The 20,298-nt window shown below is 58.5% G+C and overlaps 1 protein-coding gene across 13 annotated transcripts in view; it reads right to left on the reverse strand.

Moving 5' to 3' along the window:
• RNF212 (ring finger protein 212) overlaps positions 1-18,787 on the reverse strand; it is a 28,209-nt gene extending 9,422 nt beyond the window's left edge. For 9 of the 13 annotated variants that reach the window (XR_016229716.1, XR_011386166.2, XR_016229715.1 and 6 more), the window contains exons 1-8: positions 18,550-18,787; positions 15,572-15,633; positions 10,530-10,604; positions 7,806-7,862; positions 6,727-6,785; positions 3,248-3,300; positions 3,102-3,162; positions 1,479-1,524 (exon numbers count right to left, since the gene is read on the reverse strand). Coding sequence is in view for 8 of the 13 variants with exons in the window: in XM_070067953.2 (XP_069924054.2) it covers positions 1,479-1,524; positions 3,102-3,162; positions 3,248-3,300; positions 6,727-6,785; positions 7,806-7,862; positions 10,530-10,604; positions 15,572-15,633; positions 18,550-18,658 (522 nt within the window). In the remaining 5 variants the exon portion in view is untranslated. The remainder of the gene's footprint in view (positions 1-1,478; positions 1,525-3,101; positions 3,163-3,247; positions 3,301-6,726; positions 6,786-7,805; positions 7,863-10,529; positions 10,605-15,571; positions 15,634-18,549) is intronic. The other 4 variants (XM_070067951.2, XM_070067949.2, XR_016229717.1 and 1 more) reach the window with 2 other exon arrangements.
• Positions 18,788-20,298: the final 1,511 nt, after the last annotated feature.

A 20,298-nucleotide genomic window follows, 5' to 3' on the forward strand; every position in this document is an offset into this window, starting at 1 on the left:
ACGCACCACACTCAACTCACACACACACCACACTCACACACAAGCACCACACTCAACTCACACACACACATTCCTTAATACACATGTACCACACTCACACACACACACACACCACACTCACACATGCATACACCTCAACTCACATGGACACACACACACACACATATACTACCCTTTATATAACTCACACGGACACACAAGCACCACACTCAGCTCACACGTTCCTTAATACACATGTACCACACTCACACATGCATACACCTCAACTCACATGGAAACACACACACACACACACACTACCCCTTATATAACATGGAAACACACCCCTTATATAACTCACATGGACACACACACACACACATACACACCACATTCAACTCGCACGGACACATGCACCATTCATTAAATAGCCTACACAAACAGGCACCACATCCCCACAGTCTCTGAACTCCCCTCCCCAGGGCCCAGGGCATCCTGGGTGCTCTCTAGCCTGTGAGCACTGGGCCGGTGCCAGGCCTGGGCTGGGGCCCCTGGGTGTTGACCAGACTTCCTCCAGGACAGGCGCTCTCGAACATGGAAGGCATTATGCTGTTTCTCCGCCTCCATCTCTGCCCAGTTCCTTTTCCTGGGCTGGACGGGGCCACCGGCTCTTTCTTCAGTATTGTTTCTTTTTTTCTTAGGAGGTTTTTATTTAATGAATACAAATTTCATATGTATTTTTAGGAATATAGTGGCTTTTAGGAATATAGTGGTTCTTCCCCCTATTCCCGCTCTCCCACCCTCACTCCCATCCTACCTCCTACTCTCCCATTCCATTCTTCATTAAGGTTCATTTTTAATTGTCTTTATATACAGAAGACCAGCTCTACACTAAGTAAAGATTTCAACAGTTTTCACCCACACAGACACACAAAGTATAAAGTACAGTTTGAAGACTAGTTTTACCATTAATTCTCATAGTACAACTCATTAAGGACAGAGGACCTACATGGGGAGCAAGTGCACAGTGACTCCCGTTGTTGATTTAACAATTGGCACTCTTATTTATGACGTCAGTGATCTCCTGAGGCTCTTGTCATGAGCTGCCAAGGCTCTGGAAGCCTCTTGAGTTCACAAACTCCAACCTTATTTAGACAGGGCCATAGTCAAAGTGGACGTTCTCTCCTCCCTTCAGAGAAAGGTACCTCCTTCCTTGATAGCCCCTTCTTTCCACTGGGCTCTCACTCACAGAGATCTTTCATGTAGGTCATTTTTTGCCACAGTGTCTTGGCTTTCCATGCCTGAAATGCCCTCAGGGGACAGCATCGTTCTGCGCCTTCTCAGAACCGTAGCCAAGGCGGGGACACCACAGGCACCTCCCCAGCCCTCTGCTCGCACTCGCCCAGCATCAGGCAGTGATGGAATCTTGCTCATATCCATTCCCCACCCCCAGGAGCTGCACCCATCATGCAAGCACCCGTGTATGGAAAAGCACTTACTCTTCTCACTGGAGAAGGGGTAAGGTCAACCTCCATGGACTCCACCCTGCAAACACAAAGTGAGACTTGCGTCACGCCCTCCTCTGCGCCTGCCTGTGGCGCTGTCAGAACTTCCTGGTTTCAGCCCCAGCTACTGCCACTTCCCCTCCCAAACACTTCTCCCTCTGCCGGCAGAGCCAGACCACTTCCCGGGGCTGTTCCCATGCTCCATCTGCTCCCACAGACCCCGTCTGCCTGTTACCACTCAGCTCTAACTCCTGCCTGGAGCCGCTGGGCTACGCCTCCTGAGTGGGGCACACCTCGCTCTGTCAACACACATCTGTGGCACCAGCAAGGCCCCCACGCGCTGACCCGGGCATCAGCAGAAGCTGGCAGGGAAACACCTTGTGGACCTGGTGGCCATCCTTGTGCCGGGACGTCACAGGAGAGCCCCAGTCCTGGGACCAGGCAGAGAATGCTGCAGCTCTGTGCCGTCTCAGCTGGCACTCTGAGTATGAGCTCAGCCTTCCTGCGCTAGAAGCAGGCTCAGTCCCCTCTGACACAGTTCTGCCTCCTCCCGGATCCTCGGGGGGACTGACTCGGCCCTTGTCTTACAGCACTGCCTCCTGCCACAACCTCCCTATGGGACAGGCACAGTGGCCGCTGGACTGGCCCCGGCCCCCTCCCCACGTGGACTGCACGTGTGCTGAAGGACCACCTCCTGCACGGCCGAGGAACTTGTGTGTGTTCTGCACCCACCAACAAAACTCCCTGTGGGAAACCCACCTGGCTAACACCGGGGCCTAACAAAGGCACTGGCCCCAGGTCCTGCCTGAGGTTTCGGTCCAGGCTCCCAGCCAGGAGCTGAAGGCTCCAAGTCCGTGACCGGGCTTCCTGCTGCAGGGATGCAGTGAACATGTGCTTCCCTAGGAGCAAGCAGGGCTGCCCCAGGCTCCCCCGCACATCCTGGGACGCTGGGGAGGACACAGCTAAGCCGCCGCCAGGCGAGACACCCTGTGAGAGGCACACTGTGCACACCTGTGCCACGTCCTCCCTTCCCTGGTGGGCAGGGTTGCAAGCAGGGCTGCCCCAGGCTCCCCCCCACATCCTGGGATGCTGGGGAGGACACAGCTAAGCCGCCGCCAGGCGAGACACCCTGTGAGAGGCACACTGTGCACACCTCTGCCACGTCCTCCCTTCCCTGGTGGGCAGGGTTGCAAGCAGGGCTGCCCCAGGCTCACCCGCACATCCTGGGATGCTGGGGAGGACACAGCTAAGCCGCCGCCAGGCGAGACACCCTGTGAGAGGCACACTGTGCACACCTCTGCCACGTCCTCCCTTCCCTGGTGGGCAGGGTTGCTGGCTGCTCCTGCACTGGAACCCCAACTTAGCTGGGGCTCTAGAGACACTGGGCCACATAACATTCCGGAGTCAGTCACTGTGGCCATAGGAATGGACTGGTCGGGCTTGCCAGCCTAAACACCCGCCTCATGGGGACATAGGCACCAAAGGGAGCCAGGTCTTCATTGTGGGAAATGGGTCTGGAGGGGGGAACGGGATGAGGAGGAACGTGGAAGGGTCCCTGGGTAGGACTTGAGGGTCCTGTGGTGTTCACACCCTTAGGCCACCCCCAGACCCACACACCTGTCAGGGGCCGATGAGCCCGTGGGCAGCAGCAGGCAACCCCTGGGCCGGGCTGGAGCGGCTGCAACAGAGCTGGGTGTTAGTGAGCTGGCGTGGGCGTGGCTGCTCCTGTATGCACAGCCCCTAGGCAGCACAGGTCTACTTACGGGGCACTGACGTCCTAACTGTGCCGAAGGCTGTTTGCTGTGAAGATCTCACACTAAATAGATGGAGAAAAGGCACTGACTTACACAGAACAACAGCCTTCCCATTGCATTCCACCTGAGATGGCCTTACTGGGTCACGAGAGGGCAATCCCGGACATCCAGTTCCCAAAAGCCTCTGGCATCCGACGGCCCTGTCCTGCCCAACTCTGAAAGCAGCATGGGGTCCCTGGAGCCACCAGCACAGCTGCGGCTGCCAGGGTGTGGAATGAAGACGGGAAGATGGGGCCACCACACATGGGCATTCAAGGACCACAAGACAGATGGGGACACGTCGCTTGATCATTTCTCCTGGTCCAGCAAAGCCCTAGGATTGTCTCCACAACAGCAGGTAGCCAGGCTGGCCATGCCCAGGGCCTGAGGCCCGGACCCCAGCACAGGCATGACGGGTATGCTGGGCTGGGCACACAAACATGGACAAAGCCTCTCCATTTTCACCAACACACATGAAGGCTTGATGGTGTGTGAGGGCTGCGGTGCTGAGCACCACCTATGGGGTGGACACGGAAGTCCTCAGTACAGGAGAGCCGGCCCTCAGCCTATCTGGGGTGGCTCATGCTGGCTGCACACAGGTGGCTGTGCGACAGCTCCGGGATCCAGGCCTGCTCTCAAGCCACCCTCCCAGGGCTCTCCTCAGCTCCCACAGCAAGTGTCCCTGCCTGGCATTAAGCTCAAGCTCTGTCTCCCAGCACAAAGAAGCTCCCCGAGGACAGGAACTTGGCCACACGCCAGAGCCCAGAGCCAGCGGCTGACCATGGAGGCCACACACACCTGCCCATGCAGGCTAGCACACGTGTCCTTCCGCCCTGGGCTCGGGGGCAGCATCAGTCTCCAAGCCCTTTTGCTCCAAGACAGCAATGAGAAACGGGTGGGACTAACCACAGCACAGCAAACGCTGCTCTAAAAGCCCAGCCTTACCAAGACAGGGTAGGGTGGACAACAGTGCTACAGGGGGAGTGAGCCCAGTTGGCAGAGCACCAGGGTCACCCCCAAGAACTGGGTAATTGGGTGCACAGAGCACGTGGGCCCCCCGAGGAGAAGTGGATCACTGACTGGGTGCACTCAATACATGGGTTCCCCCAAGGAGAATCAGTGTCTGACTGGGACACACAGCACAAGGGCCCCCCGAGAACTGGGTGACTGGGACACACAGCACATGGCCCCCTGAGGACTGGGTGACTGGGACACACAGCACATGGGCTCCCTGAGGACTGGGTGACTGGGACACACAGCACATGGGCTCCCTGAGGACTGGGTGACTGGGACACACAGCACATGGGTCCCCTGAGGACTGGGTGACTGGGACACACAGCACATGGGCCCCCTGAGGACTGGGTGACTGGGACACACAGCACATGGGCCCCCTGAGGACTGGGTGACTGGGACACACAGCACATGGGCTCCCTGAGGACTGGGTGACTGGGACACACAGCACATGGGCTCCCTGAGGACTGGGTGACTGGGACACACAGCACATGGGCTCCCTGAGGACTGGGTGACTGGGACACACAGCACATGGGCCCCCTGAGGACTGGGTGACTGGGACACACAGCACATGGGCTCCCTGAGGACTGGGTGACTGGGACACACAGCACATGGGCTCCCTGAGGACTGGGTGACTGGGACACACAGCACATGGGCTCCCTGAGGACTGGGTGACTGGGACACACAGCACATGGGCCCCCTGAGGACTGGGTGACTGGGACACACAGCACATGGGCCCCCTGAGGACTGGGTGACTGGGACACACAGCACATGGGCCCCCTGAGGACTGGGTGACTGGGACGCACAGCACATGGGCTCCCTGAGGACTGGGTGACTGGGACGCACAGCACATGGGCTCCCTGAGGACTGGGTGACTGGGACGCACAGCACATGGGTCCCCTGAGGACTGGGTGACTGGGACACACAGCACATGGGCTCCCTGAGGACTGGGTGACTGGGACACACAGCACATGGGTTCCCGAGGAGAACTGGGTGAGTGGGACGCACAGCACATAGGCCCCCGAGAAGAACTGGGTGACTGGGACGCACAGCACATGGGCCCCCCGAGGAGAACTGGGTGACTGGGACACACAGCACATGGGCTCCCTGAGGACTGGGTGACTGGGACGCACAGCACATGGGTCCCCTGAGGACTGGGTGACTGGGACACACAGCACATGGGCCTCCTGAGGAGAACTGGGGTGCACTGAGCTCCTTCCTGGCCCTCAGCCCGGTCGCTGACCCCATGAGAAAGGACCCTTTCCTCAAGGGACAGCAGAGGGCAGAAGTCAGAGCAGATTCCTAAGGGTGTCAGATGTGGAAAGTGGAGACACTGCCAGTGAAAAGCCTAAATAAAGATGGAGACACAACAGCAAGCAATGGCGTTGCAGCAGAAATTTAGCAGGAACAGTCTAGAAATGGTAAATGAAATCAAAGATACATGAGTCCATAGAAAGTAAGCAAACGAAGAAGAATACACAAACGCAACTCCACACTGCTACGTACCCTGCGCACCTGTGGGTGCTGTGGCTCCACTCACCACATATGCTCGGTGCCTGCTGTGTCCCTGACCACCGTAAACACCTGCTGAGCTAGGGCCCAGAAGAGGGTGTACTCCAGGCTGGATGTGGCCTGGAGTCCACTGACTACTGGAGGACCTGGTCATACAACAGACACACAGCAGCTGGAAGGGGCCTTCTCACCCCGACGTGTCAACAGCAGGGCCACCAACCAGCGTGGCCCAGGCCTGCAGCGCCAACCCAGCCACACTTAGCGCCAGGAGGAACAGGGAAGCAGGCACCCCTGACGTGCAACCTGGGGGAACAGCAGCAGTCAGGGCTGTGGGCCTCTCGGCCTTTGTGTCCACGTGCAACCACCAAGCTGGGACTGTGGCTTCAACGTAAAGACACAGTCTCTGTGCATCACTGCTGACCGAGCTGTGGTGTGGTAGCGACCACACAGTCCAGGACCACAGACACGTCCAAACGGAGGACCAGAGCAACACCTGCTGAGCTGGAATGGGTGGGAACAAGCTGAGCGGAGCCGCAGGCTACACCGCCCAGCACTGACATGCAATACTCTGCTGGCCACCGTGTTAGGTTAATTCTGGCAATTTTGGTGTCTTCCCACAATCCATTGCCTCTGCACTGTGGAGCCCTACCAAGCAGAACATGCAGACTCACCTTTCAGTGGCTCTCAGGCTGTGGTCACTCGCCTTCCCCTCCCCCACCCCCGACCTGTCCCAGGACAACCACTCATCTCTTGTCCTTTTTTTTTTTTTTTTTTTTTGGTCTCTGTCATCCCCAAGGCTTTCCCACACCATTTCACCATTTCTGGTTGGACAGAAGTCTCTGGAACAGGTACGTACGCCCAAGGTCCTACCTGCAGAGAGACGGCGGCCACAGAGGCGGCCCCGATGTGCACTGAGGGAACCTCACCTCTGCAGCTGTTCTATCTGTAGCACCAGCTTCCTGAGGGATTCTTCCAGCTTAGAAATCTAGACGTAACCAGACACATCCTAGTGGGACACACGGCACCAAGTGACAGCCAAGAGACGGCCCTCACACCCTTCCAGGGAAGCCAGCGGGCACGCAGGACACAGGCACCGCAGGCCTCAGTGTGGAGGCCCACTCAGGACACGGGCACTGCAGGCCTCAGTGCGGAGGCCCACTTCTGCTCACTCAGGACATGGGCACCGCAGACCTCAGTGCGGAGGCCCACTTCTGCTCACTCAGGACATGGGCACCGCAGACCTCAGTGCGGAGGCCCACTTCTGTCCACTCAGGACATGGGCACCGCAGACCTCAGTGCGGAGGCCCACTTCTGTCCACTCAGGACACGGGCACCGCAGGCCTCAGTGCGGAGGCCCACTTCTGCCCAGTACCCACACGCAAGCACGGTGCCCAGAGCGGCGAGCAGAAGTCCTTGGCCACCAGCCCTGCAGGTGCTCACCCCCCACAGGTGCTTCCTGAGAGGGGCACTCTGTAAAAAGTTGGGATTTGCACTTGGCCCTGGAAATTGAGCCACCACCCCTGCCCGACCCTGAGGTCCAGGCGAAAGGACCTGCCAGCAGTGGGCCGGGTTCTGGACTCAGGGAAGGGAGTCTCTCTGGCTCTAGACTTCTCCCTTTGTTAGCTCAACAACCTCTAGTTTTTCGACAAGGAACTCCTATTTAAACACAAGGAGTGGAGCAGGCTCAGGCTCTGGGCCACCTGTTTTCTGTGTGGCCTGCTCTGGGGTCCCCGACCTTGCCCAGGCCACCTGAGGGCAACATGGACACCCAATAGAGGTCCTGAGTACTAGAGGCTACTCTGCCAAGCACAGCCAGGAGTGCAGAACAGGTGATGGCGGGGAGGGGCGGAGGACAATGACAACGTGTCCATCGCTGAAAATGCCAGGAAAAACAGGTCTTGCGTCCAGGCACCCATGCCCTTGAAGAGCACTGCTTGGCTCACAAGTCTGACATTTAAGTCAAAAGGTCAGAAAATTCAAGAGGGGATAAATCAGTGCGATTTACCTTTTCTCCGTAGAAGGCTAGCAATCTCCTCCTGTGTTTCTCTTGAAACTCTGAAATCTGAGAAGACAACGTATCTCAGCCGCTGATACTGCACAGGGCTCAGCAAACAATGCTGGGGGCGGGGGCAGGAGCTGTCTCTCCAGCAGTCCTGTCTCCTCCCCAGGCACCGTCTCCACTGAGGGCTGCTGGGTGCTGCCCGAGGCCAGCGCTGCACCGGATCGCAGACCGGCACGAGGTGACGCAGGTCTCGACACTGTCTTCACGGCACGGGACTGACAATGGGGGCTGACCCCAGGAGTGGGCACTGAGAACCCAGTGTGCGCACTGGCAGAGGGTGGGGGCAGGGCTGACCTGAAGAATGAGGCCCAGTGAGACCAGCAGAGCCGCCCAAGTGCCAGGCCAGAACCCTCCCCAGCCTTCCGACCAACAGGAGCTGCTTACTGTGCAGCTGGAATGTGGCTGAGAAAGTGGGGGTGATGTCCCTCCCACCAGCACAGCCCTCAGATGCCAGCCTGCCTGTGTCAGCCTCCCACGGCCCACCCACCACAGGGCTGACGGGGCTGCATCTCAGATTCTTCTCCCGCTTCTCCCCAGCCGCACAGTCTGGGACTGGGCTGCGGCAGGAACCCGACTCCAGCTAGGAGGGAAGGCACTTCACGGCCACTGAGCTACACGAACTTAGAACCCAGAGCTCTGCACTCTAGCAGACGAGGACCACAGAGAGGAGTGGGACCAGGGACTCCACAGCCACTCTCAAAGGACAGCCCCACACAGCCAAGCCGGCCACCGTCACCTCACCAGGTCAAAGCCCCTCTCGGCCATGCTTTGTCCTGCAGCTTCAGCAGAGCTCCGGAGCAGGGCAGGGACAGCACCCCTGACCCCTTCCCAACTCAGACTCCATCCAGACCCAGAGTTCACGCCCCCCGCCCTGCTGGCAAAGACGTGCACAGTGGATGGGCTATCTCCTTTGTGGTCCCAAACCACGGCTGGAAGAGAACACCCACGCTCTGCCGGTGCGGGGCCTGGGGTTCAGAGGTTCTCAGAGCTGGAAGAGGCCTCACAGCCAGCCAGGCCCACGGGGGTGAAGGACCGCAGTGAGAGCAGCGTGTGGGTCTCTGCGGCCGGCAGTGGCCTACCCACGGCTGACCCTGATTAGATGAGGCGTGGGGCTGAGCTGCAGACAGGACCAGTCCCGCTGAGCCTGAGTCTGGGAGTCTTCTGCACCAGGCCTGGGGACCATTCTGCCTCTGTGGCCTCAGAAGTGGGCATTGGGGCTGACACTGTGGCATAGCGGGTAAGGCCTCCAATTGCAGTGCCGGCATCCCATATGGGCGCTGGTTCGAGTCCCAGCTGTTTCACTTCCAATCCAGCTCTGCTATGGCCTGGGAAAAAAGTAGAAGATGGCCCAGACACTTGGGCCCCTGCACCTACCTGGGAAACCTGGAAGAAGCTCCTGGCTCCTGGCTTCAGATAAGCACAGCTCCAGCCATTTTGGCCATATGGGAAGTGAACCAGCAGATGGAAGACCCCCCCCTCTCTCTCTCTCTGTGTCTCTCTATAACTCTTTCAAATAAATAAATAAATCTTAAAAAAAAAAAAAAAGTAGTGGGCAGGTTTTGTTAACAAGACTGTCTTCATCTTAAAGAAGTTGTGCCTCCCACCCCAACGTGGGAGCAGGCTAATGAAATAACTGCCAAAGCCAGAGGCTGCGCTGGACCTGGACCCCAGAGAGCCAGGGGAGGGTTACCCAGTGCTCTCATGTTTTGCACGCGGCCTACAGACTGGCACAGGCCGTAAGCATGGACAGCCTGGAGGAAAAGGCAGTCTCATAGGCGCACAGGCGGCCAGGGGCGTTAGTGCTGGGGCTGTGACCGACTGTGCTACTGAGAAAGAGGCGTCTTTGGGCAGTCACCAGGAAAACGAAGCTGTTAGTGATCCGACCAGGGTGAGGGGACCAGGGCTGAAGGCCTTGAGTGGGCAGCTGCTTCCCTAGGGCAGGTTTCTGGGCCAGAGCCAGAGGGAGCTTTTTTTCTCTTTTAAACTAACTATTTGAAAGGAAGAGCTACAGAAGGCATTGGGGAGAGGGAAGCAGAGGGGGAGGGCAGAGAAAAATCCCATCCACTGGTTCCTTCCCCAAAGGGCTACAACAGCCAAATCTGCCAGGCTGAACCCAGGAATCTGGCATTCCATCCAGGTCCCCACAGAGGTAGGAGGGGCCCAGGCACTTGGGCCATCTTCTACTGCCTTCCCAGGCACATTAGCAGAGAGATGGATCAGAAGTGAAAGAGACAAGATTCACCTGGTGCTCCAATATGGGATGCCAGTGTCGCCACTGGTAGCCTAACCCACGGCACCATAGCACCCGCTCTGGGAAGCAGACCTGAAGTTCCTGAGGAGCCCAGAGTTCTGCGTAGGCAGACTCTGTCCGTATTCACCTATCAGAAATCAAGACTGAGAGAGATTTTCAGATCTTTATTAATTCACTTTAAAACAGCATTAAGCACACTGTTCACATTACCAGACATGATGTGTCACAACGTCTCACGTGACACAGCCTCTGGGAGAACACAAACACCGCCGTAGACCAGCTGGACTCGGACTCCGTCAGAGCTGAGGCTCCTGTTCTGCACGCACGTCACCGTCACCGTCACCGTCACCATCACCGTCAGGCAGGGACACAGGGCAGAGCACCGTGGCCAGCCTCTGTGCAGGGCCTCCACTCACCTGGGAGGTTTCCTGGGAGTATTTCCTACACAGACTGTCTATGCCCACGAAGAACGCCTGAATCTCGGCATCGGTCTGAAAGAGAACACAAATGGCTTCCCGTCTGTGTTAACAGAGAGCGCTCTGCCACCAGCTAGAAACTGGACCAAGGTCGAGAATTAATCACAGCTGGTAAAATCACTGCATGTCGAGAGCAGCCCTAAGGAGGGCGCCGAGAGGGAGCCGCCACAGCCACAGCCACACAGCCTGCCACCCTGGGCCATCCAGGCTGGTGACGGGTGTGGCCCCCTCTAAGGACCCGGCAGGGCAGGGGCAAGAGCTGGGAGGCAGAGTGGGCTGGCAGGGCTGAGCCCTCCTGGACCACATGTCCTCCTCTGAGGCAAAAGCACACATCTGACTGCAAAGGGCCCTTGGTGAGGGTTAAAGGTCACCACCAGCAAAGGCCTGGCCTTTGACCATTAGAGGATGGACACAGGCAGAGGCATGAAACTGACAACTCATCCCAGACACACCAAGCAGTCTGAAAAGCTGAAGGAGACACGTCTGCACACTGTGACTCCCAACCATTCCTGTACTGTATCCGCACCACACCTGCCTGCCGCCTCCCACCTCCCCTCCCACAGTAGCCTGGACAATGGAGAGAGGGACAGCGCCATGCTCAGGGCAGTGCCATGATGGCCACCTCACTCACCTACTTTTGCTCCCCAAACCCCACAGAAATGACAGTAAAATTAAATCCAGGGGGAAAACCCTACATTCACAGGAGAAAACAGGAAATGGTAGCTCGAATGGCCCAAGGTCTTTGAAGAACTGGGGGAGACAGAGCCCAGGCCAGTTTAGAGGGGGGAGTCACAGAGGTGGCCCCTCCAGGATGGGGTGGGGCTCAGCACAGGGCCTTCTATATACATGGATGCTGCAAAGGCACCACAGCCCCGCAGGACAGGGTCAGCAGCTCCGGGTGCAGCACACTCGGTCTTCAATGTACCCCGGCACCCTGGTCTCCCCATGTAGAAAACAGGAGCAGAAACAGTGTCTCCAGCCCCAGGCCTCAGTGTGCAACAGGCAATAGGATATGCGAAAAGGGCACTGAGCAGAGCTTGGCACATGCTGGGTGCTCAGAGCGCAGATGATGATGTGTGTGTGTGTGTGTGTGTGTACACGTACATATACATATATATGTATGTTATATATATACACACACACACTTACATCACCCAAGGACACAACACACAGATGCACTCAAAACATACACACAGCTCCACATGCCAGGAACAGCAGCCACTGAAGGAGCTGTCAGACCACCCAGATCCCAGCCTTCCACACCCAACAGAGACCCCAGACATGGGCAGGAGATTAACATGGAGACAGGCTGGCTGAGGAAGTCTCAGTGAAGCCTGCACAGGAGGGCTACAAAGATAACCACACACACACCAGCCGCTAGATAACCACACACAACAGCTGGTAGATAACCACACACACAAACAGCTTCTAGATAAACACACACACACAGCCACTAGATAACTGCATAACAGCCGCCAGATAACACCACACACACACACACACACACACACAATAGCTGCTGTGGAAAACCAAAAACAGGCAAGACAGTGATGCTTTCAAAGTCCTAAAAAGCATGAATTTTCAACAAGGAATTCTAAACCCATTGAAATGTGCCTCAAAAATGAAGGCAAAAATTCAGGAGAGGCATCATTTTTCAGACAAAAACAGAGAACTCATGGCCAGCAGACCTGAGCCAGAAGACAGAGGACTGTGGGAAAACCTAAATGCACACCGACTGCACACACTGTGCACGCTGCGGGTCAGTAGAGAACAGAACGAGTGCAGTGAGCATGGGGAGGGCGCCCTGGGCCGCCCACACCAGGAAAACCCAGTACACATGACACAGCCACGGTACTGGGGGTAACCCGTCTCAGTCCCTCTTGTGTTGCTGTAACAGGACACCACAGACTGAATACTTTAAAGAAAAAGGATTTACTGATCACACTTCCAGAGGCTCGGGAGTGCAAGATTATGGTGTCCCCCAGTGGGAGAGGCACCTGGATCTGCAGCCCCAGGCCGGTCACCAGCAGGAGGCTCAGCAACTCCGCACTGCTGCCCTCTGCTGGGCGACACACGCGCACACACCACAAACCAACTTCACCTGAGCCTCGGATATACCCTCGGGAAAAGCTCACTGAGCGCCACACTGACAACCTGTGTACTCGCCTATGTGTTACACCTCAATAAAAATTAATTAAAATTATTGCCAAAAACTACCAGATTTTAGGAACTAAAATATTTCTAGGTAACACCAGGATCACGGGAGAAACTGAGAAGAATTTCAAAACTGAAAGATAAACCCTACAACACAAATATCAGAAAGGAAAGGTTGAAACCTGACTCTACACACCCCATCTTTAAAAAAATTAAATCCAGGGACTGGCGCTGTGGTTCCGTGGGTTAAAGCCCCGGCATCCCATATGCGTGCCGGTTTGAGTCCTGGCCGCTCCACTTCCGATCCAGATCCCTGCTATGGCCTGGGAAAACAGCGGAAGATGACCCAAGTGTTTGGGTCCCATGTGGGAGACCTGGAAGAAGCTCCTGGCTCCTAGCTCTGGCCTGGCCTAGCCCTGGCCTTTGCAGCCATCTGAGGAATGAATCAATGGATGGGAGATCTCTCTGTCTCTCTGTCTCTCCCTCTCTCTTTGTAACTCTGCCTTTCAAATAAATAAAATAAATCTTAAAAACAAAATTCCATTTTCCATGAACTTTTGGAAGTTATCTTGTACACATTTTTTTTCAGACACCCATGGAAGATTAAAAATCAACTATGAAAATCATAGTGGATCTACAATATAACCACTTAAAAACCAAACAAATCCATTCAGGTGTGGCATCACAGTGCAGGGGTGAAGCCGGGCTGACAGAGCCATCAGCGTCCCACTGCAGAGCACAGATTCGTGTTCCAGCTGCTGCTGTTGCTGCTGCTCTCGCAACTCTAGATCAGATCTTTCTTTTCTCTTTTTTTCTTTTTTTCAAGATTTATTTTAGGGGCTGGTGCTGTGGTATAGTGGGTAAAACACCACCTGCAGTGCCGGCATCCCATATGGGTGCCAGTTTGAGTCCCAGCTACTCCTCTTCTGATCCAGCTCCCTGCTATGGCCTGGGAAAGCAGTGGAGGATGGCCCAAGTCCTTGGGCCCCTGCACCCACGTGAGAGACCCAGAAGAAGCTCCTGCCCTTGGCTTTGGATTGGCCCAGCTCCAGCTGTTGTGGCCACTGCGGAGTGAACCAGCAGATAGAAGACCTCTCTGTCTTTCCCACTCTCTGCCTGTAAATAACAAACTAACTAACTAAATCTTTTCTAAAAAAAAAGTGAAGGTGTGGGGAGCAACCGGACTAGACTGAGTTACTGGAATTAAGACTTATTCTATGCATCTGCTCTCCCACAATATGGCGCTGGGAGAGAAGTAAACAGCTTCCGCACAGCTGCCTCCAGTTCAACTAATAAACTGTAGGACTTGCTATTGATTGGAGGAGAGCAGCGTACTCGGCGTGTGGGCAGCCGAGTTAGGATTGGCGGAGGAGGACTATAAAGGAGGAGAGAGACGGCATGCACCAGGAACATCTATGGGGAACATCTAAGGGGAACATCTAGCTGAAGGAACACCTGTGCAGCCCCCGAGAAGAGCCGGCCGGCGGTGTGCCGCTCCCCTGCGGAAGTGGGGAATGTGGCCAGGGGGAACTGCCCTTCCACGGAGGTGGAAGGGATAGTAGCCAACCCGGGAAGAACCAGCAGCAAACCCGGGGAGGGCCGAGCAGACAGAAAGAACAGCGCAGGGTTCAGTGTCATTCCTCCACGAAGAGGGGGAGCGACAGAAGGTGCGCCCAAAATGCAGCATTTTTGCATGAGGATCAATCACAACACATACAAAACAGGTATTGCCTCTCAACCACTGTCAGCTTCAGGAAAATGAAATGGAGGCTTACATAGTCCCCATTATGACTTCTAGAATTCTCTGAATTGCTGTGTAACTTTGTATCCCATTTGTAATCAGAAGAAAATGGCAATATTTAAATACCACATCAAATAAACATTTTGGAGAACAGGTGTAGAATCATCATTCATAACTAAGTTTAGACCAAAGAACAAATTACATGTGTATATTTATAGAGAGAACAAACGTAGTGTTTTAAGCCAATTGTCAGCAATCATCAACTTTAAACTTACTTTAACTCTCTTAATTATGTATATGAGGGCATTGCAAAAGGTTTGTGGAAAAGGAGATTAAGGTAATTTTGGTGCCTCCTTCCCCCAAAAAATCGGGGCCCGGAGTTGTGGCATAGCAGGTAAAGCTACCGCATGCCTGCACCCATACGGGCTCCAGTTCAAGTCTCAGCTGTCTTACTTCCGATTCAGCTCCCTGCTAATGTGCCTGGGAAAAGCAGCAGCAGACGGCCCACTGTACCCACGTGAGCCACCCGGCCGAATCTCCTGGCTCCTGATTGGCCCAGACCTGGCCACTGCAGCCACTTGGGGAGTGAACCGTGGATGGAAGATCTCTGTCTCTCCCTCTCTGTAGCTGTGATTTTCAAATAAAAAATAAATTCTTTAAAAAAAAGGTATAACAGGGACCTTCAAAATGTTCGTGAAAAAATGTATATTTGAAAAGATTCTGCATGGATTTCAGAATTTGGGGCAACAAAATAAGCTTATCTTTTCATTCCATTTTCCCACCAACTTTGAAGTAAGCTCACCTGTGACCCCTACGATAAACTAAATTACACCACCCTCTCAAGCAGCCCGCGCTGTCTCGTTTCCAGCACAGCCCACTCCAGCTCACTAAGCACGAGGCCAACACAAGCCTGAGGTCACGCCAGTTTGACAGCCAAGTCCAACAGTGCTTCTGTCACTTGCAACTCTTACAAGCTCTAAGTAACCAGGCAAAATGAATAAAAATTGTAGATACCACAGATGACTAAAATTAAATCTCAAATTTAAAAGGAAATCACGATTTTCAGATTCTACACATTTCAACTTACATTTTTTGAAAGAAAAACTGTACGACAAGGAACTTTACAAATCAAGCATTCATCCTTTTTACCTATAAAATAAAAACAGATTTCATTACATTACACACACACAGGCGGACTTCAAATTACAACGGTGCTTCAACAAGTACAGGACTCCAGCACATGGCTCACACACGCTACAAGGCTGCAGGTGTGCACACAGCTGGAATAACTGCTCCAAAATAGTGACCAAACAATAAAAACTTCAGGTTAAGTCTACCCCAATATTTATTATAATTAGATTTTATGGCAAAATCAATTTAAAATTTCTAACTATTCAAAATGAAAACACCTCCCACCCCATCCAAAAGGTGAGATGAGTTTTTCTCTGCCTCTCCAAGTCTCCCCTCTCCAACACACTCAGGTGTCCACAGGTGCTGGGCAGACCACCCCCACTCATGTTTTATTGAGCTCCTGCTCTCTGTAAGCCAGTGCTGTAGCCTGGACTTGCAGGTTAGTGGGTCTGGTGCTGGCATCCAGCTAATTCACTGCTCACCCTCTGGGCCATGTCCCAGGCTCACTGTGACTCCACCCCATCTCACTCTCATCCTCTATGTGGGATTCTAGTCACCAACCTGGAAACCCCTACCCCCATGTGCCTCAGCATCAGTCTTGCTCTCCCCCACCCCACGCACCTCCACCAACTCCCCAGTGACAGTGCTGTGCCGTGTGGGCACCCCTGCCACCCACACCTGCTCTTCACTGCACCCAGAGTGTCCTCCTAAGAACCACAAGTCCTTGCCATGCTCTTCAGCACCGTCCGAGAGCAGCAAAGCCCCCGGCTCCAGGCCCTGCCCTTTCCTGCGTGGGCTGGCTCAGAGCCCAGGGTCCATGCGCCAGTGCCGTGGTCTCCACATTCCTAACCCTTTCCTGGCCCACTCTGACCCTGCAGCAAAGACTGGGGGAGAATCCCTCCGCCTAGGAGGCACCCACGGATGGAGGATCTGGTGCCGCTGAGCCTGTGCGCAGCCCTCCCCCATTCTCCACTATGTTTGTTCAAAAAAGCCTTCCTCTAGCGCCTACCAAAGGAAAGAAGCCCCTTTCGTGGCTGGCCGCACCTGCCTGGCCCTCTCTTCTAGACTTGACTCCAAAGGTAGCCCAGGTCAGCCTCCCTCCTTCCGAGGGCCAGCCGCCTCCAGGTCTATAGCACTGAGCACACAGTGGCCTCCCGGGGCAGCCTGGGCAGCAGCTTTTGACAGCAGGGTTGCTGAACAGGGTTTTCCCAAAGCCCTCATCTCCCTCCTCCTCCACCATTCCTGGGGCCCCAGTGCAGCACCTGGGGGACCTTGGGGGGGTGGCCTCAGGCTACAGAAGTCAGCGTCGGACTCGGGCTTAAAGATCCAGAAGTGCCTGGCGCTGCGGCTCAGCCTGCAGCGCCAGCACCCTGGATTCCAGGCCTGGTTGGGGCGCCGGTTCTGTCCCGGTTGCCCCTCTTCCAGGCCAGCTCTCTGCTGTGGCCCGGGAGTGCAGTGGAGGATGGCCCAAGTGCTTGGGCCCTGCACCCCATCGGAGACCAGGAGAAGCACCTGGCTCCTGCCTTCGGATCAGCGCGGTGCGCCAGCCACATCGGCCATTGGGGGGGGGGGGGATGAACCAACGGAAAGAAGACCTTTCTCTCTGTCTCTCTCATTAACTCTGCCTGTCAAAAAAATAAAAATATAAAGAGCCAGAAGTACCTGAGACCCCGCCCCTGCCCCAGTCCTCTCGCCAGGCACCTGCCAACGCTGGGTGCTGCTGGCCCCAAGAGCTCCGGCACTCTGGGCCCCACCAGCGCGCCGTCTCCCCGCCGCCAGCCAGGGGCTTCCGAAGCCCATTGCCAAGCACGGCCATCTGCCCCTTCCACACCGCAGTGCGCTACCGGAGCCTCGGCTCGCCGCCCCCAGTGCTCCCCACGCCCGCCCGCGGAGCCGGCCAGTCCGGGTGCTCGCCGCCCGCGTGCCGTGGACCCCCCCCCCCCGTCTTCCCGCCGCGGACCCTCTCACCGCGCCCCCCCTCACCCGGCTGCCGGAGCACAAACCCGGCCTCAGCGGCGGCCGCCCGCCACCCGCGCTCCCGGGCACGGCCCCGCAGGCGCCCGCGACCCCGAGCCCGGCGGGACGGCCCGGCCGCCCCGGGAGCCGCGCTGCGCCCACCGAGAGGAAGCACGCCCCTCCCCGCGGCGCCCCGCCAAGTGCACGCGCTCGCCGGGCCCGCAAGGCGCCAAGACCCTGCCCGCCTCGGCCCCGCACGTCATCGCCCCCCGCCTCGGCCCCGCACGTCATCGCCCCCCGCCTCGGCCCCGCACGTCATCGCCCCCCCGCCTCAGCCCCGCACGTCGGCCCCCGCACGCCGGCCGCCCCCCCCCGCCTCAGCCCCGGCCGCCCCCGCCTCAGCCCCCCCTCAGCCCCCGCACGCCGGCCCCCCGCCTCAGCCCCCGCACGTCGGCCCCCCGCCTCAGCCCCCGCACGTCGGCCCCCGCACGCCGGTCGCCCCCCCCCGCCTCGGCCCCGCACGTCAGCCCCCGCACGTCGGCCCCCGTGCCTCAGCCCCCCCCCGCCTCAGCCCCGCACGTCGGCCCCCCGCCTCGGCCCCGCACGTCGGCCCCCCGCCTCAGCCCCCACACGCCGGCCCCCCGCCTCAGCCCCCGCACGCCGGCCCCCCGCCTCAGCCCCGCACGTCGGCCCCCCGCCTCAGCCCCGCACGCCGGCCCCCCGCCTCAGCCCCCGCACGTCGGCCCCCCGCCTCAGCCCCGCACGCCGGCCCCCCGCCTCAGCCCCGCACGCCGGCCCCCCGCCTCAGCCCCCGCACGTCGGCCCCCCACCTCAGCCCCGGCCGCCCCCCGCCTCAGCCCCGCACGTCGGCCCCCCGCCTCAGCCCCGGCCGCCCCCCGCCTCAGCCCCCGCCTCAGCCCCGCACGTCGGCCCCGCACGCCGCCCCGCCCCGCGCCGCCGCCGCGCCCCCGCCCCTACCTCGGCCCAGGCAGCCGTCGCAGTACACGTGGCCGCAGTTGGTCAGGCTGAAGCGCGCCTTGCTGCGAGGCGGCTGGAAGCAGCGGTTACAGAACACCCACCCGGCCATGCCTCGCGCCGCCCGGCTCCACGCGCGTTCGCGAGCCTGGCGCAGCGGCCCTGCGCCTGCGCACACGGTGCCGCCCCCCCCAGCTCTCGGCGGCACTCTGCGCCTGCGCACACGGTGCCGCCCCCCCAGCTCTCGGCGGCACTCTGCGCCTGCGCACACGGTGCCGCCCCCCCCAGCTCTCGGCGGCACTCTGCGCCTGCGCACACGGTGCCGCCCCCCAGCTCTCGGCGGCACTCTGCGCCTGCGCACACGGTGCCGCCCCCCCCCGCTCTCGGCGGCACTCTGCGCCTGCGCACACGGTGCCGCCCCCCCCCCCCGCTCTCGGCGGCACTCTGCGCCTGCGCACACGGCGCCTGCCCTGCTTTCCCGCCTCGCCCGGGTGGACCCGCGCGGAGGGTGGGGGGAGGCCCTCGGCTCGGCGCTGCTGGCTCCGGCGTCCTCCGTGGTCCGGGCGACGGCGCACCCGGTGTAGGCTCACCGGGAGGGCCGCGGGCGCCTGGAGGGAGCCCTAGCCGGCCTGGGGCAGGCCCGGCGGGCAGGGACGCTGGACCTAGCGGGCTACCTCCTCCTGAGAAATGCGGGGTCCGGGCCGCAGCCGCCCAGCCTGTCCCCCTGCGGGCGCTTTGGACCCGCCGTCCGCGGTTCACGTAGATCCTGGCGCGGTCTCAGTGGGTGAGCCTGGGGAAGGGGCTCCTCTGAGGACTTCAGAATTGCAGGTTGGACATGAAAGCGACGCGCCACGCCCCGCGACTCCGAGGGTGCGGGAGGCCACGCGGGACAGGAGCGGCCCGCGCCCGCGCAGCACGGAGCGTGACGCGTCTCAGAGACGCTCCGGCCTGCTCACGGCGCGGTGGACGCCTCTGATGTCCTGGCCTAAGAGTCCTGCCCGGCGTGGAGGACGCGTTGACGTGGTGGGAGTCACACGGGGGGCTCACAGCGCCCGCGTGCAGGAAGCTTAGGGCGCGTGACCTGCGAGGTTTAGCAGGCTGGCGCTGCCGCCTCGTGGGAAGGCCCCGCAGGTGTCGCGTCCCACACGGGCTGCTCCGCTTCCCCTCCGGCTCTGCTGTGGCCTGGGAGGGAGTGGAGGGTGGCCCGGGTCCTTGGGCCCTGCCCCCGCGTGGGAGACCCGGAGGAAGCTCCTGGCTCCTGGCTTCGATGGGCGCAGCCCTGGCCCTAGCGGCCGTCTGGGGAGTGACCCAGCGGAGGGAAGACTCAACCCCCGCCTCTCTCTCCCCTCTCTCCCTCCCTCTCTCTCTCTCCCCCTCTCTGCCCCCCACTCTCCCTCCCTCTCTCCCCCTCTCCCTCTCTCTCTCCCTCGCCCTCCCCCTCTCTCTCTCTCCCTCCCCCTCTCTCTCCCTCCCTCCCTCTCTCTCTCTCCCTCCCTCCCTCTCTCTCCCCCTCCCTCTCCCTCCCTCTCTCCCTCTTCCTCCCTCCCTCTCTCCCCCTCCCTCTCCCTCTCTCTCTCCCTCCCTCCCTCTCTCTCCCCCTCCCTCTCCCTCCCTCTCTCTCTCCCCCTCCCTCCCTCTCTCCCCCTCCCTCTCTCTCCCCCTCCCTCTCCCTCCCTCTCTCTCTCTCCCTCCCTCCCTCTCTCTCCCCCCTCTCCCTCTCCCTCCCTCTCTCTCCCCCCCTCCCTCTCTCTT

The sequence above is a fragment of the Oryctolagus cuniculus genome, chromosome 2 (assembly GCF_051225735.1).
Source record: "Oryctolagus cuniculus isolate XC-2025 breed Fujian yellow rabbit chromosome 2, ASM5122573v1, whole genome shotgun sequence".
NCBI lineage: Eukaryota > Metazoa > Chordata > Mammalia > Lagomorpha > Leporidae > Oryctolagus > Oryctolagus cuniculus.